Source organism: Trichomonas vaginalis, chromosome IV (genome assembly GCF_026262505.1).
Source record: "Trichomonas vaginalis G3 chromosome IV, whole genome shotgun sequence".
Taxonomy (NCBI): Eukaryota; Parabasalia; order Trichomonadida; family Trichomonadidae; genus Trichomonas; species Trichomonas vaginalis.
Window position 1 is genome coordinate 31,955,767 of NC_067206.1, and position 16,192 is coordinate 31,971,958.

Sequence of the window (16,192 nt, forward strand, 5' to 3'; positions counted from 1 at the left end):
TCTCACCTCTTCACCTAAACATTATTTTTCAATACTTTTTCAGCACTTTTCCGTAGTTATATATGAAAGACAATTCGAGATAAAAGTCATAGTACAATGGAATAATATGTTGCACACCATTTGTTGTGAACCAAACTTGAAAGTCAGAGAAACTGTTACTAGGTGGTTCGTAGAATTTAGAAGCAAAGTCATAAAAGTCCTTACCAATACATAGAAAACTATTGTTGCTTGAACTGAAACTTGCATGACACATAACATTTTGAGGGTCAAACACGTTTTTATAAACTGTCAAATCTGCTGGTGGAAGTATAAATTTAAATGGACCATCTGGTGGTAATGGTTCGTTCTGGTTTAGTAACCGAAGAAATTGTGCCCAAGAACGTTTGTCTACTTCCCAAAATAAAAACTGTGTATCTCTTGGAGGGTTAATTTCAATCTTTTGAAATGAAACGGTGGAGTTCATCTTGTCATATTCTAGTTTCAGATAGTATGTTCCATTTAGTAAAGAGTCGTATTTTTCTTGAAATTCCCAATAATATTTGTTCATTTGAGTTTGAAAGTCATTTAGAGTTTTCTCAAGACTTTCGTCTGAACGAACTGTAAAGATTCTCATTTCATCAAATTTGTCTATTAGACCATCAGAATCTTTATACTGCCCATGAAAATATACTGCGAACATAAATGCGTTAGTTCTTTTTGAAAACAAAACTCTTCTAAATCCTATTGCCTTTGCATCTGAAGGACTTTGAAGCCAACGAATTGGATAGTCAAACCTGTATATTCGGGATGAAATTTCTTCATCTGATATTGTCCTACCAGCATTTGTAAAGATATAGTCTAACGGTTTTGTATCTGCTACTTTTGTTCTTTGTTTTTCAACCTGAAGCATTTAATATATGTAAAAATATATTGTTTAAAAAACGTTTTTACTTCATATTTCTCATCTAACAAACATGTTGTCTGACGGTCTTCTCCAACAAACTCAGCGTACATTTCAAATAAAAATAAAAAAATATTTTTTTTCTCTTTACTTTACATAACCGCCTGAAGCCATAAGTCTTTGACGCCAACCCATACCAGCTAATGAAGGTTGGCTTGTTTTAGTAGTTTCCAAACTAAACTTTGGTTTTGGTTTATCTTCAGTTTTTGGCTCACCTTCTTCTATTGGTTTTTCGTCACTTTTTGGTTCCTCTGACTTTACCTCACTTGCAGGTATGGTTGTGTCGTTAGTATCTTCGTAAATATCATATGCCATTTGTTTTTGTTTTCCTTTCAACTTTTTGTGTTTGTTGTAAAGTTTAGAATATTTCGACTCTAAGTCAATGAGATGTTCTATAATGAACTGTTTGTCAGTGAAGTAAACTTTTCCATCTGTTGTCTCGAAAGCTCCTTCAGACTTCAATATTTTATTTGTGAGAGTCTGTTTCTTTTTTGAGATACTAGCCGTTCCATTTCTATGAAAAGTGACTTTATAGTTAGGGTTTGTATTTCCAGACCTGGCACTTTCTATTATTGAATTTTTCTCTTCATCTGTAAGTTCTTTGACAGGTTTTGACAATGGTTCTGAACTTTTTGTTTGTGGTGTCAAATCTACCGTTTCAACTTCTTCGGTCATTTCATCTCAGTAAAAAATTTTAGTTTGGTTTGTTTTCAACTGGTTGTTGTTGTTTTTTAAGTCGGTCTAAAACTTCCTGAGGTATAGGAAGAACTTGACAAACACGTGGTGGTGTAACTGCTGGAAGCCGACAAATCCATCTTGAGCCCATTTGTCTCAATGCTGTATTGTTCATTTCATCTCAGTAAAAAACTTTACATTCCCCACGTTTGAGGCGGTTGCGGTTGGTTATTGTTTACCCACTGTTGTGCATGGTTATATCCTCTGTTAAAGAATCTTTCACCTTGGTCCATATAGTGTCCTGCTTGGTTATAGTAGTCATTTGCTTTGTTATAATAGTTTCCTGCTTGTCTTCCTACATTGTCCATCCATCCTTGAACTTTTCCTCTTGTTTCAGGATTTGGAATAAGATTTGCTGCATCTCGTGCTACATCCCAACCTTTCTGTACAGTTTGTATAATAGGTTGTGCTTTCTCTTTAAGTATACCTAATGTACTCAAAATCTTCCTTCCAACTCCAAATACACCTCTGGCTATTGTTCCCACTGCGGGCAAAAATCTGGATGCAACTCCTGCTAATGCGCCAAATAAACCCATTTCTTATAGGATAAAAATGACGAATCCAAACAAGGACCCCTATGTTTCTAAAGCGACAAAGAAAGCACTCATGGTAAAAATCTTTAGTTCAACACCAAATGCTTGGTTTATGGATATCTTGGAAAACATTCCGAGATATAGAGAAGATGGACCACCATACTGGCTAATATTTGTTGGTCAAAACACAAGATACTGTGAAGCCATACCATTATGGTCCAAAAATATTTTAGATGTGAAAACTGCTTTGACAATATTCGTTGACAAATACCATCCAACAAAACTGACATCTGACTGTGAAAGTTCTTTCAAATCAGATGATATTAAAAACTATCTGCGTTCAAAAAATGTAAACCAATATTTCATTGTCGACCAAAACCATTCTGCTCTTGGTGTCATTGACAGTTGTATAAAAATCTTAAGAGACTTAAATCAACCACAAGGTGGTGAGGTAGATGAAATGTCATATGACGACAAGTATAGACACTTCTCCATGGCAAAGATGAGACAAGTTTTAAATATTTACAATAACCGTAAACAAAAAGGTTTGGGAAACCACTCCCCCGAAGAAATGAAAAACAACCCCGACTTAGAGAAAGACTATATATTTAATAGTTTAGTCAAAAGAGACAAACAAGAAAGAATGCCAGGCTTCAAACTTAAGAAAGGTGACAAAGTAAAAATAGAAATACCTAAACGCGACCCATATGAAAATACTATTGACTATGACAACAATGGGAACCCGACAGGTACTCACATTCGTGTTCGTAAAAATAGAAGAAAGTATACAAGAGAATATTATGAAGTTTTAGGCAAACATGGCAAAATGTACACACTGCAAGCAGAAGATAAAACTACTATTGTCAGACCTCGTTTCAAACTTGTCAAAGTTCAAGGTGGTATACTTTCAAAGACAGTTCCTAACAAATATAAGACAACTCCTGACGAATATGCTAAAGAAGTTGAAAATGACGACTAAGCATTTCTATACCATGCGTAAACTGTCATGTAAGGTGGCATGTAGTCTTTACTTTGTCCCGTTGTTTGCGTATATCCCGAAACGCGATGTGTATGGTTTCCATCTCCCTGAGTGTCACCCCAGAAACAATTTATAGCAAACTGAACGTCGTCTTTAACATCATATCCTTTACCTTTTTTCATTGCTGACCAATCCCAAAATTTATGCTTATGCCAACCTGCTTGAGATGTACTTAAATCTATGTAGTGACTGTGCGCAGGTAAATTTTCACCTGAAATCGTTTTACTTCCACCTGTTTCCTTTGAAGAGTTTGCACAATACAAAAACCTGTCGACTATTTGAGTCCAAGTTCCAAAACCCAGAACTGTTTCTGGTCTGGTAGAGTTCATTGACGTATAAATAGAGCCTATAGGATATAATGTTTGAAGCATTTCTGTCTTTAATGTTTGAAGCTCTGTTTTGTCTGCTTTCTTGTCATATAAATCTTGAGCAGTGAATTTAATATTATGTTCATCCTTCATGACATAAACATCTTTACATCTAATGTTTCTCATCGTCGTTATGTCGTCATCCGATGTTAAACCTTGTGGAAAGTTAGGAGGTTTACAATATATTGCATCCCCACCAGTTTCTTCAACCGTTCCTTCAATACTTTCTATAGCAACAGTTGTGAAGAAATCATGTGTATGGTTCTTGTCTGCTTTCTTTTCAAGGCTAACGTTTAAGTCTGTTATTTCAGAAGATGTATGTGTATGTCCAACGGCACTTTTCCTGTTTAAGGTTTCTTGTAAGTCTGTTATTTCAGATATAGAATGTGTATGTCCAACGTCACTTTTCCTGTTTAAGGTTTCTTGTAAGTTTGTAATATCAGATATAGAATGTGTATGTCCAACGTCACTTTTCCTGTTTAAGGTTTCTTGTAAGTTTGTAATATTTGCAATGGTATGTGTATGAGTCTTTTTAGAATATTCGTTTTCAGCTCTTGTCACTTCACTTGACATTTTATTGTCAACATATGTTTTGTCTGCTAGTTCAGGATGAGTATGTTCTTTCGTTGCATATGTTGCATCTGCTCTGTCATGTTCTTCTTGAACTTTTTCAATGACATACTCTTTGTCAGCTTTGTTGTCAACATCTGCTTTCAAAAGAAGTTCTTTTATAGGTTTCTCGTTTAAAGTTCCTTTTGTTGGATTTATACAAACAGTATGGTTCTTATTGTCTTGAAACAGAAACTCATCTGTCATTGGGTTTAATGTCAGTTTTAAGTTTCCTTCTTTCAATGACTCAGATATCTTAGAATAGTTTGAAAAGTTTGTTGTGTTCTTATTTAGAGCTTGCAAAATGAGTTGTCGGTTGTGTTGTATTTCTCTCATGGAAGCAATATCTTTCGACATTTTTATTCTAGATAAAATATGCTTCCAATAGAAAAAGAAAATTCAAGAGTTGCTACAACTAAACCATTAGATGAACTTTTTACTAACGTCGGTCAAAAGTTTGAGACAGAGACCGTAAAGCATGAAGGCTATCGTTTTGACTACCCACTTAGATGGTTAAGAGACCCATCCGTCACAAAAGCTGTTGGCTTTCGTAGAATGAAGTTTGTGTCTGTAGAAGATAAAAGTTTTCCATTTATTGTAAGGTTTCATATAGATTATATATCTGAAGGGAAACGAAAAATGTGGGAAGAAATTGAGCTAATACAAGTTGACCTTTCATCTTCTCTACAGACTGCGTTAAAAAATATAGAAGATAAAATAAATTCATGTTATGCAAAATATGCTGATGAATATGCAAATACCGAGAGCACACTTTATGTGAGAATTGTATATGACAAACAAAATTCACAAGTGTCATTTCAAATCTACGAAGACAATCCAAAGAAAGACGAACAAATATATACAGAATTCACTGCAATGTCATGGTATTATTTGCAAAGAATGTTAAATCAGAAAGTCGAACTTCCTTTAGCAAATATTTACAGTCGATATGCAAGAGATGAACCATATTTATTTAAAGATGTTTTCGACCCAGCTGCTATTATTGTTCATGCTTCATTTTCTGGCGCCCAAAACTCTTTCTTATGCTTGGCAAATGACTTTTACGAAAAACCTACAAAGTTATACGAACCACCAAGTGGAAGTATTTCAGACTTTCAAGTATGGTTTACTACAGATGGAAGAAAAAGAATAATTCCATTATACCATGCGTTTTACTTAGAACTTAGTTTCATATACAACTACTCTCGAACGGTAAAAATATAATTTTTTAATACGGTTGAGGTGTTGGATTTGGTTGCCAACTAGACTGTGGTGCAGGTTCAGGCTGTTGTATAACAGGAGCTTGTTCTTCTGGTTCAGGGTCTTTAGGTATAATACCAACAAACTGACCTACTCTTTTACCAATATTTTTGACTCCGTTCCATACTCCTCTTCCGACAGATTTTATTCCATTCCATATACCTCTTCCAACATTTCGAAAGAAGTTTCCTATCTTACTGAAGAAACCCATTTTACTATATGTAAAAATCTAATGTCCGCCTAGTCTCTTACGTTTCCTGTTGAGTTCCATAGCATTCTTTAACTGGAGCTCATACATTCTGTTTCTCCTCTGGTAGAAAACATATTCTGGGTCAACTCCTGTGTTTGCGTCATCTGCATAAAGTTGTTTATATCCCACTTCAGGGTTTGTATAAAACTCTTTCCATCTCATATTTGCATACCATGGTGGCAAACCTAACGCAGCGTCATTTGACATGGCAGTTTGCATTTGTACATCTGTTGGCACTTGACCATAGTTTGCCATTGCAGTTTGTATTCTAACTTCATTTGGAATATTCTCTGGGTTTGGTTGTCCAGGTTGCTGTGCATTCGCTAAGTTCTGTGCGTCCATTTAATATTAGATAAAAATATCTCTTACGAGTACATATGCTGAACATTTGCAGGCATTGGTTCATCTTCATATTCTCTATATCTTTCTGCCACGTCAAATAAGTAAATGACACAATGGAAAAAGCCTAAAACAAGTAGTCCTATTTCAAACCACATTTACTTACCAATAAAATTTCTTTGTTATGACTTCTTCGTAAAGACTTTGTTGAGATTTCTTCGTAAAGACTTTGTTGAGATTTCTTCGTAAAGACTTTGTTAAGACTTCTTCGTAAATGACCAAAAATAATGTTTAGGTGAAGAGGTGAGATGTCACCTGTTTTCTCACCTCATTTCTCACCTCTTGAATTTTCATGAATTTCTTCGTAAAGACTTTGTTAAGACTTCTTCGTAAAGACTTTGTTAAGACTTCTTCGTAAAGACTTTGTTAAGACTTCTTCGTAAATGTTTTGTCAAGACTTCTTCGTAAAGACTTTGTTAAGACTTCTTCGTAAAGACTTTGTTAAGACTTCTTCGTAAAGACTTTGTTGAGATTTCTTCGTAAATGACCCTAGTAGTATATTTTTGGTGTAAATTTCATGAAAATTCAACGGGTGAAAAATTAGGTGAGAAAACAGGTGACATCTCACCTCTTCACCTAAACATTATTTTTGGTGTAAATTTCATGAAAATTCAACGGGTGAAAAATTAGGTGAGAAAACAGGTGACATCTCACCTCTTCACCTAAACATTATTTTTGGTGTAAATTTCATGAAAATTCAAGAGGGTGAAAAATTAGGTGAAAAAACAGGTGACATCTCACCTCTTCACCTAAACATTATTTTTGGTGTAAATTTCATGAAAATTCAACGGGTGAAAAATTAGGTGAGAAAACAGGTGACATCTCACCTCTTCACCTAAACATTATTTTTGGTGTAAAATTCTGAGTAAAATGACAGATGGAACACATACTTTTTCAGTAAGTACATATGGGGTAGAAAAGAGGGTAGAAAACGGGGTAGATATACCCTTCTACCCTAAAATATATTTTTGTCTGATTTACGCTCATTACGAAGAAATCTTGACAAAGTCTTTACGAAGAAATCTTGACAAAGTCTTTACGATGAAGTTTTGACAAAGTCTTTACGATGAAGTTTTGACAAAGTCTTTACGATGAAGTTTTGACAAAGTCTTTACGATGAAGTTTTGACAAAGTCTTTACGATGAAATCTTGACAAAGTCTTTACGATGAAATCTTGACAAAGTCTTTACGATGAAATTCATGAAAATTCAAGAGGTGAAAAATGAGGTGAAAAAACAGGTGAAATCTCACCTCTTCACCTAAAATATATTTTTATTGAATTCTGTATAATATTCTGAGTAATATGACAGATGTTTATATAACACTTTCTCCGGTTTATAGGACCTCTCTCATATTCTATCTTGTCATATCAAAACTCATAGTCATGTTTGTCCTCTAAGACTTCATTTATACTAAACATCTTCAGGGCTAGAAGGCACGAAGTGCCTGGAAGCCCCAATACCTTTTTTTTTTTTTTTTTTTTTTTTTTTTATATGTTGTCTATATCAGACCTCCTTTCTTTTTGATACTTAACATTGTTCCTAAATCTTAGCCGTTAAGGCTGTTCTGAAAATATTTTTTTTTCGAAAAAATTCGAAAAAAATTCTTAAAATTCAAAAATCCCTTAATTCCTGAGGATTTTGGGAAAAAGTTTTTACATGAACATGTGTATATTATATGAAGTATATTGATAAGGTAAAAATCAAATTTTATTGCATATTCATCGAGAAAATAAACTAACGAATCCCTCAAAATTGAGAGGGTAATCCTCCTCCTCTCAAATAAACGTACATACGGGTGCACCCTTAATTAAAATTAAAAGAATTAATATTTTTGGAAGGGGTTTGAATTTTCTAATACGTAAAAATGATAGTAAATATAAGAATATTGTATTTTGTCATAAATTTCTAGAATCAAATCACATATTGAGTATTATTTATTTGTCGATTATCATTTTATGATGCAGAATTTTACAGTTGAGTCATGTGTACTGCAAATTATAACATCGATTGTTCACAGAAGAAAGAAAAATCAGGATTCTCAATTAATATCATACAAACTTTATAAATACAAACAACTAATATAAAGGTAACATGATAATAATATAAGTTACAAACAAAGCTTCACACAATAATCAAAAATTAACTTCACAATTTGCGTTTTCTTCGAGGAGAGATATAGTTATCATTGTTTTGTGTAGCTACCATCGCTTTATATGTCTCTATTTTGGCTTGATGAGCCTTCTGTTCTCTTCTAAATGAAGGTAAAGATTGGATAATTGCACTTCTTTCAGTATCTAACTCTGATTTAACAGAACGAAGTTCTTTGTAATAATTATCGATTTCTTGCTGAAAAGAGTTCCTTATCTTTGGTTCTTCAACGTAATAAGTATCGAGACCTAAACTATCGAGTTCGCATTTTAAACGTGTTTCAAAATCTAATGCAAGATACTTATGATTTTCAAGTCTCGGAAGAAGTGCATTTGGAGTAGGAAAATATTTAGTATCCGATGTTGATTTTTTTCCTTGACGGGATGGTTGATTTTTAATCGGTATTATGCTTGAAACAAGTCTGTGAAAAACTAGACTCCCTGACGTCATAGTTTCTGTAGGAAATAAGTTATCTTGAGTATCTTCATCGACTTTAACCTTTGTTGAAACACCAGATATTATAGATGAAGGTATTTTCATCTGTTTGGCAAGTTCCGGATTTGTAGATTGACAATTAATAATAATTTCAGCTATAATTTCTTTCCATGTCGTTTTATCCATGTAATCAATGGGGGCAGGTTGGCGTTTTCCTTGAAATACTCGATCAATTTTTTCACTTGAAGGTATAGTTCTGAAAAAACTTTTCGAAAGATGCCAAATATTAAGGTCAACCACTTTAGCTGGTTGACTTTTTGAATGTTCATCTCCAGATTTATGCTGTTTATGGTGGTCTTTTGGCTTATGTTCAGATTGACGATTTAGATTTGAATTTGATCTTTTAGGTTTTTCGCGATTCTCTGTCTGTGGTGGTTGTGTCTGATCTCTGTAGTATTGCATTTGTTGCATTTGATATTGGCGGGCCATCTCTTGTACAAATAAATCTTGATATGCAAGGAAATTATCAGAACTTTGGCCCATCATTGATTCATTGGGTTCTCCTCCTGCTTTATTATCTTGTGGAGGATAATTCTGATCTAGAAAAAAGCCAGATCCCTGGGAACCAAAGTAATTATTTTGCATCTTAAATCATGTGAAACACAATTATCGTACTTTTTCCCGCGCTTTTTCTATCGTTTAGTTATAGTTTCGTTTGCTATCCAATTTGTTATTACAGTATCGTTGAAATATAGGCCCTATTTTGAAATGGTTCAATTAGCAAAAAAGCATTTTTGACGAATCTTTGGTATTATATTTTGTGAAATCTAGGTTTACAGCTTAGATCCCTCTTCTGTATACTATGTTTTAACAAGCATAATTTAGTAACAATCATGATTCAGGCTGGAAATGGAAAAAAAGTTCTTGAAAACATGCAACAAATCACAAATAAGATTTTGATCAATTTTAAAAATGCAAAAAAGCTCGGTCACCGGGAATCGAACCCGGATCAAAAGAACGACAATCTTACATGATAACCATTACACTATGACCGATTTCCGAAAGCGTTCTTTCTAAAGTATTTATAATTAATAAATCTAATTTTATCTGAGTAAATTAGTTCATGCTCCTTAAATGAATATCTCCATTATATCAAATGAATTAATCTCAACATAATTCGTTCAATTTTTAACACATTTATCTCAACATTTCCGAATTGCCTTTATTCTTCTTAAATTTTTATAAACATTACATGTAATTTATTAGCTTTTAAATATTTACTTTTGAAGTTTATTTGGCAAAATTAATTTTTTTGAATGTACATTGCTCGAAAATTTCGGAAACTTGATGAACCAGATTATGAAGAAATGAATTCGATTTGGGCTGAAACCATGAAAGTCCAAGAGCCTTTAGTTGTTTTTCCTGACTTTTTTGATACAATTATCGAATCTTTCAAAGAAGACAGCGAAATTTTCATTTATACATGCGAACATTTTAACAAATCCGAAAACATTGTGCCTGCTGAATTTAACGAGCTTCCAACTCTTACGAAAATTGCAACATTTGTTAGCTGTTTCAAAAACATCTTTACACTCGATGAATTGCATACTTTCTTATTAGATCTCAATATTTCACTCGAGAGAATTAAGCAACGTTTCACTCACAAACAATATATCCAATATATTACAATAATTCACATTTATTCTCGTATATTACAATCAATTGGCGAATACGAAGTAACTAAATATTCATTTCCATTATCAAAAATGTTTACACAAGCTTTAATTCCTCAAGATAGCAAAATCTTTACGAGTTTTACTGTTAATTTCGAAACTATATACATCAGTCCCTGCTTTATCATCGATAAAGAGAAAAACAAAACACCAGCATTCATAAAATTGCTTTCTGATGGAACATTTCGAATTTTTGATGTTGTTGAGGCAAATGTCATCAATATCTTGAACCCGTCGAAATATACAGTTATTCAAGACGATTGCATTCTTGAAATTTTCTTAGGAGGAATTACTCCAGAATTTTCAATCGAATTTCCAAACAAAAGAGCAGCCGAAATCGTTCTCGGAATCTACATTTCAGATACACCTATCGGTTTTAATCATGTTACTACATTCCTTAGCTCCATATCTTCTCTAAATAACATTGAAAAATTTTTCAAAAATGTTCAATATGTTTTACCTCCTGAAGTAAATTCGAATCTCGACCAGATAATCTCATCGAATGGATGCCAATTATTATTTTACGCTATGCTTTTACCCCCAGAAGAAACAAAAATTTCAGATAAAAATGCACTTTTCTTTGTTTCGCTTATTGGCAACAAGATCTACCCATTTTATCGATGCATCATTGAGAATAACCTCGAAGAACTACAATCCAATAACATTATTCTCAGACAAAATTCATTATTAACAACTGTTACGTCCTGCCTTCTCAAAGAGATCGGAAAGACATTCCTTGCTAATATAGTACTCAAGCTGAACGCGATTGTTAACAATACTTCAGCTAATTTCCAATCAAATGATATGGATATGGAACAAGCCATTAGTTTCGCTCAAAACGTCTTCCACCCCACATTCAACGCTATTGTCAATAGCGTATCCTACCTTCCAAACCCCATCAAGTCCATTCTAAGATGCTTTTTCATCAGAGCTTTGAACCATTGCGTAAACGAAGTCGGGCCAATCATAGTCATTCCGAACTTGTTCTTACTGAGATTTGTTTTCCCAGAGTTTACGGCCCAAAATAAAGAAAACATGAAATTCATCTCAAAAATTTCTCAGTCAATTATGAATGTTTTCTATTTCCATGGATGGGAAGCTGATAGATCACCTCCAGAACTCGTAAAACTTAACGAAAAGTACGTTTATCCGCTTTTCGCTTCAATTCCGAAATTTATTCAAGATTTGATCACAGTTTCGGACAACGACTTACTTGGACCAATCCCATGTCCTGGCGACATCAAGATCAACCTAATTGACTACTTTTCACCTGCAGCAGAAAGATTTACTAGTTTGAATCTCGAAAGCGCGAATAGTTATGTACAAGACAGCTTTGATTTAGTATCAATCACTCAGATGATTGAAGAATCTACATTCGATATCCACGAATCTTGCGAAGGCGTTGTTTTTGAATAAATACTTTCGGTAGTGTTTTTTTTTATAAAATTATTTTATGACATTTACACACATGACTAAAATTAACATTGCAAGGATATGTGACATCCAAATAAGTGCAAATATATATAGTTCTTTCATAACTTTTATACTATGTATTAGATAGTAATCCAATAAAGATATCCATTTAGAATTTCTCTTATTTATCACACCATGTTCATAACTTATAAGAATCTAAAATTCCTTTATCCAAGGATACAGTATTGATATCATTCAATGAAAATATATTCGATATATATACTATTCTATGTGTGTACATAATCCTATAGAAAGTTTCTTCGTAGTCTATTCGAATAGCAAGATTGAAATGTCTAAAGTCTCGAAAATTTAAATGAAGTCTTAAGGATGGCTATGTTTTCAGTGACGTCAAGATATATCCAGGTATCTGAGAAGGCAATGGTCGTCTTGTTATCACTATTCTGGACAGCATTATCTATCCTTCTTGGATCTGTATCAATCGATCACATTTTTCATATATCCTATAATTTATTTTTCGAAACTCATTCATAACAATAACAACAATCTTAATAAACAATAAAGATAATATATTAATCCCTCCCAGTCCTAAATAAGTTAAATCTAATCTGATTTCAAAAATTATGAGAATGATATAAGGTACTGACAAATAGGAAAGGCTTACCAAAAATTGTGAATCGGAACGCAAATTGTTTTAAAATTCATAAAGAAATGAATCAAATTTATATATATTTCAGAGAAATTTGTAACACATGTACAATACTATTAGTTGTTAAATGGATTTCCTGATTAAAGTTATTGATTAATTATAAAACTGAGTAAATTAAGATAGAAAACATAAGATATCATCTAAAACAAGAAAAATACATAAATAGGATGGCTATCATGATAAACAAGATTTATACAAGTAAAACAACTGATTCATTTCAAAAAATTATCATTTTTGAATGAATCAAACAAATTAGTAATAAAATATCAATAAATTCGAGAATTTTTGACAACAATTCCTGTCAATATATTATACGAAGTCAACTAACATAAAAACAACTAATTATTTAAAATAATTTAAAATTGTATGAATTAAACATCCAAACTGAGGGATTCAAAGATCTTATCAGCTGATTTATTTATGTCCTCTTCGTTTTTATCAGATTCAGACAAAAGAATGATTATTATGAGCATCAATAAATTTTCAATGTACGCATGGAATACTTCAATTATACTATGCATCCACATGAATTTATCAGTGTCAATATACTTTATTTTCGTAAATAATACTGTTCTCTTAAATTTTACTGCTGACAAATCGAAGAAAGTTTGGAAAGAGAAAATAAACATCAAGATCTTGATGTTAACACACATTTTATGTGAAAAATAATCCTTTATGACTGAAAAAATAAAACATATCGATAGAACAATAATTGCTAATGAATTAAAGAGACAATACAATGGTATTTGAAACCTCGCATATATTCCATCAAATATAAATGCTTGTAAAGTAGAACCTGTTTCAAATTTAGTGAAAACAAAAGCGATATGTACAAATTGATATAGAACTAATGAATATTGAAAAACCTTGCAAACTTAATATGCTGTCTTACCAAAAGGTGCTTTGAAGATATATAGAATCTTGCAAACTTGAACTAAAAATATTGCTTGACCCAAATTTTTCCAAACAACAGTAAAAAAGTATAATTTGATATATGGAGAATAATCAAAGATTAATGCATTCGCATGAAAGGCATATTGTATTAAATAAGCTAATAGAAAAAATAAAATGCAAAGAAAACTAAAACAACATCCTGCATTCATACTATTTTTGAGTTTAAGTCCTGATTTCCTAAATAAAACGACCAAAAAATAAAAAAAGATTAAGCAAAATAATAGGCAAATTATAAATGAGAACATTGCTGAAGGATGATTGCATTTTATGAAGCTAGAAAACGTACAGGGTTTGATGTAAACGAATGCTTTCATTGTGTTTGATACTTGAAAAGTTCCCATGGTCGGATGTTTTTTTATGGGAAATCTAATTCAATCAATTCAATTGATCGAATGAAAATTTAAAAAAAGCGGTTGTTTGATTTATTATTTGTCTTATGGCAAATATGTTTGATCCGATTTAATTTGAAGTGTTAGTCGTTGATCGAAAGATCTAAAAAATCTAGTATTTTCTCTTCCTGACAATTTGAAATAGATAAAAAGTATATCCGGAAAGAACATTTAAATAAACATTCATAATCTTTTGGATTTTTTCTAAATTTAATGTCAAATTTAGTAATTATCCATAATACATATTATTCAAACATTATTTTCTGTCGGAGAAGGTGTTCTATGAGGTAGAGGAACAAAATTATATGGAACAGCACCAATTGAATTAGATTCAATATTACAATCGTCAAACATTCTATTGAATCTCATGAATCCTTTTATATTATTGCCTTGTTTACCATTACCACTACCAACAATTTCTAATGGTTCTAATTTTATTTGGTCATATACATCTCGAATATCATTATGCGTTTCCTTGCAGTTCATATCTCCCTTTTCCATTGGATTATCTGGATCAGCTACACAGTTAGAATATGCAATCCCAAAATTAACTCAAAAAAGGGAATCACCCACCACCATCTTTTGAGTTTGGTAGAGTAGCCTGAAGTACTTGATAGATTTAGTTGGTCTTGTCCCCATCCTATGATTGTCACATCAAGCATGCCAAGTATTTCTCCCCAGCCTTCATTTATGGCTTCATTTCCTTCTATTTTTATCGAATCATCATTTTTCCAATATCCTGAATAAATTCCCCCACCATACGTAAAAAGAGATGAATAAACTGTGATGGAAGAAGTAACTGCGCCCACTTCCCATAGATGCGATTTGATATAACGCCAATTGTAAAGGAAATAGAGTGGGCAACCTGTTTCTGGAGCACCTGGGTCACAGCTTCCTGTAAGTGCCCAATGATGTTTACAACCAGATAATCCTGGGTAACATCTATTATTATTGCAATTTTCCCTTGAAAAATCAGAACGTGGTGCTTGCATAAATGTATCACGTTCTGATTTAATTTTATCATGCTAATCACCTGGCGTATCCCATGATTCGTATTCTGGGGGATGGTATGTCCAGAAAGGTTTATATGCAAAGAGAGGAGTTCTTTCAACGCATGAATCACCAATTATATCACAATCGAGAATAAATTGAAGTGAAAAGTTGACAAATTCTCCTGCCCATCGTGAAACTGATATTGTCATTGCCGATGTCACGGAAGGTGCCCAAGAACTACACAATGCTGTGACATCAAATACTGGGAATTTAACAAACTCTGTTGGTTTGATTGATCGACCTGGATGGACATTAGTATCGTTTTGATTTGAAGCATTTCTTAAATTTGGAAATGCTGCAACGTTTGTTAATCCTGTGATATAATTTCGGTCAACAAAATTGAAAAAAATATTCGTTGGCACCGACTGGAACAGCAGAACCTTGATGATGTTGTGGCGGACGAACTGGAGATAAAAATCGTTTTGCATCTCCAATCTTCATTTTTGCGAACTTAGGATAAAGTGTTGCTTTGAAAGGCGAATTTGGATTGTTGTTTATTGCATCAACCATCTCTTGCGTAACCAATGGATCTAAATCACTCAATGAACAAGATAAACACACGAAATGCAGAATCATAAAATAAATTTTCATAAAATTTGGGACCATTTATTGAACATTTTTGAGAGTCTCAGAAAAATTGAGAACCAAATGAGACTTATCGTCTTTGCCTCAATAATAAAATTGCTTGCCGCAACTCCTCTGAAGATAAAACCGACATTTATAAATTCCGATTGTTGAAAATGCACTTTTGATTGAATTTCAATACTTCTTATATAAAATAACCATCAATTAATAAGTTTGTATAATGAAGAATACTATGGGAATAATATTAATCACTCAATTCTGATTGAATAATCAGCCCTTCAATTTTGATTTGTTTATTCCTATAGAAAAATACAAATAAAATGTAATGCTCAGAATTAATTGAAAGCGTCAAAAATAAAACTCATTCAAAAAATAGAGAGATTTAATTTGAATTGATAATTATTAGGACACGAGTATTTGTGTGAAAGTTATTATGGAAAAAAACTTAACCTTAAAAATTCTAATGTAAATGCGCATTTTAATTTTTCCACAGTGCTCATTAAACGGATAATTGGCTTTAGAATTGTGATATATATCTTTTATTGATCAGATTTAATACATCTTCATGCTTATCAGCATAAACAATCTTGCTTTATAAATTCAAAGATTAATTATTAACA

General features: G+C 32.6%; 12 protein-coding genes and 1 non-coding gene across 13 annotated transcripts, besides 1 other annotated feature; 2 read left to right on the top strand and 11 right to left on the bottom strand.

Annotated features, from left to right (window-relative positions):
- Positions 1–4,617: part of a mobile genetic element that runs on past the window's edge.
- On the bottom strand, positions 29–889 carry TVAGG3_0205060 (uncharacterized protein; the record flags this gene model as incomplete). The annotated part of the gene is made up of 1 exon (XM_051226443.1): positions 29–889. One exon carries the CDS (start codon positions 887–889, stop codon positions 29–31), a length of 861 nt encoding a protein of 286 aa, XP_051111429.1.
- Positions 1,028–1,615, bottom strand: TVAGG3_0205070 (phage tail repeat-like family; the record flags this gene model as incomplete). The annotated part of the gene is made up of 1 exon (XM_051226444.1): positions 1,028–1,615. One exon carries the CDS (start codon positions 1,613–1,615, stop codon positions 1,028–1,030), a length of 588 nt encoding a protein of 195 aa, XP_051111430.1.
- TVAGG3_0205080 (uncharacterized protein) lies at positions 1,635–1,790 on the bottom strand (the record flags this gene model as incomplete). Its single annotated transcript, XM_051226445.1, has 1 exon — positions 1,635–1,790. The coding sequence occupies one exon, from the start codon at positions 1,788–1,790 to the stop codon at positions 1,635–1,637; it is 156 nt and encodes a 51-aa protein (XP_051111431.1).
- TVAGG3_0205090 (uncharacterized protein) lies at positions 1,810–2,211 on the bottom strand (the record flags this gene model as incomplete). The annotated part of the gene is made up of 1 exon (XM_051226446.1): positions 1,810–2,211. The coding sequence occupies one exon, from the start codon at positions 2,209–2,211 to the stop codon at positions 1,810–1,812; it is 402 nt and encodes a 133-aa protein (XP_051111432.1).
- Positions 4,618–5,124: 507 nt separating the features above from the next.
- On the top strand, positions 5,125–5,448 carry TVAGG3_0205100 (uncharacterized protein; the record flags this gene model as incomplete). The annotated part of the gene is made up of 1 exon (XM_051226447.1): positions 5,125–5,448. One exon carries the CDS (start codon positions 5,125–5,127, stop codon positions 5,446–5,448), a length of 324 nt encoding a protein of 107 aa, XP_051111433.1.
- A 4-nt stretch (positions 5,449–5,452) lies between these two features.
- TVAGG3_0205110 (serine threonine-protein phosphatase family) lies at positions 5,453–5,695 on the bottom strand (the record flags this gene model as incomplete). Its single annotated transcript, XM_051226448.1, has 1 exon — positions 5,453–5,695. The coding sequence occupies one exon, from the start codon at positions 5,693–5,695 to the stop codon at positions 5,453–5,455; it is 243 nt and encodes an 80-aa protein (XP_051111434.1).
- Positions 5,696–5,713: 18 nt separating this feature from the next.
- TVAGG3_0205120 (uncharacterized protein) lies at positions 5,714–6,076 on the bottom strand (the record flags this gene model as incomplete). The annotated part of the gene is made up of 1 exon (XM_051226449.1): positions 5,714–6,076. The coding sequence occupies one exon, from the start codon at positions 6,074–6,076 to the stop codon at positions 5,714–5,716; it is 363 nt and encodes a 120-aa protein (XP_051111435.1).
- A 2,070-nt stretch (positions 6,077–8,146) lies between these two features.
- On the bottom strand, positions 8,147–9,648 carry TVAGG3_0205130 (uncharacterized protein; the record flags this gene model as incomplete). The annotated part of the gene is made up of 1 exon (XM_001321921.1): positions 8,281–9,363. The coding sequence occupies one exon, from the start codon at positions 9,361–9,363 to the stop codon at positions 8,281–8,283; it is 1,083 nt and encodes a 360-aa protein (XP_001321956.1).
- A 53-nt stretch (positions 9,649–9,701) lies between these two features.
- Positions 9,702–9,773, bottom strand: TVAGG3_0205140. Its single transcript has one exon. It is a non-coding gene; the product is annotated as a tRNA-Asp (tRNA).
- A 254-nt stretch (positions 9,774–10,027) lies between these two features.
- TVAGG3_0205150 (GTPase activation domain, GAP family) lies at positions 10,028–12,021 on the top strand (the record flags this gene model as incomplete). Its single annotated transcript, XM_001321922.1, has 1 exon — positions 10,035–11,867. One exon carries the CDS (start codon positions 10,035–10,037, stop codon positions 11,865–11,867), a length of 1,833 nt encoding a protein of 610 aa, XP_001321957.1.
- A 2,162-nt stretch (positions 12,022–14,183) lies between these two features.
- TVAGG3_0205160 (uncharacterized protein) lies at positions 14,184–14,435 on the bottom strand (the record flags this gene model as incomplete). The annotated part of the gene is made up of 1 exon (XM_001321923.1): positions 14,184–14,435. One exon carries the CDS (start codon positions 14,433–14,435, stop codon positions 14,184–14,186), a length of 252 nt encoding a protein of 83 aa, XP_001321958.1.
- Positions 14,436–14,452: 17 nt separating this feature from the next.
- On the bottom strand, positions 14,453–14,926 carry TVAGG3_0205170 (cysteine proteinases family; the record flags this gene model as incomplete). Its single annotated transcript, XM_001321924.1, has 1 exon — positions 14,453–14,926. One exon carries the CDS (start codon positions 14,924–14,926, stop codon positions 14,453–14,455), a length of 474 nt encoding a protein of 157 aa, XP_001321959.1.
- Positions 14,927–14,959: 33 nt separating this feature from the next.
- Positions 14,960–15,415, bottom strand: TVAGG3_0205180 (cysteine proteinases family; the record flags this gene model as incomplete). Its single annotated transcript, XM_001321925.1, has 1 exon — positions 14,960–15,415. The coding sequence occupies one exon, from the start codon at positions 15,413–15,415 to the stop codon at positions 14,960–14,962; it is 456 nt and encodes a 151-aa protein (XP_001321960.1).
- Between the last annotated feature and the right edge of the window lie 777 nt (positions 15,416–16,192).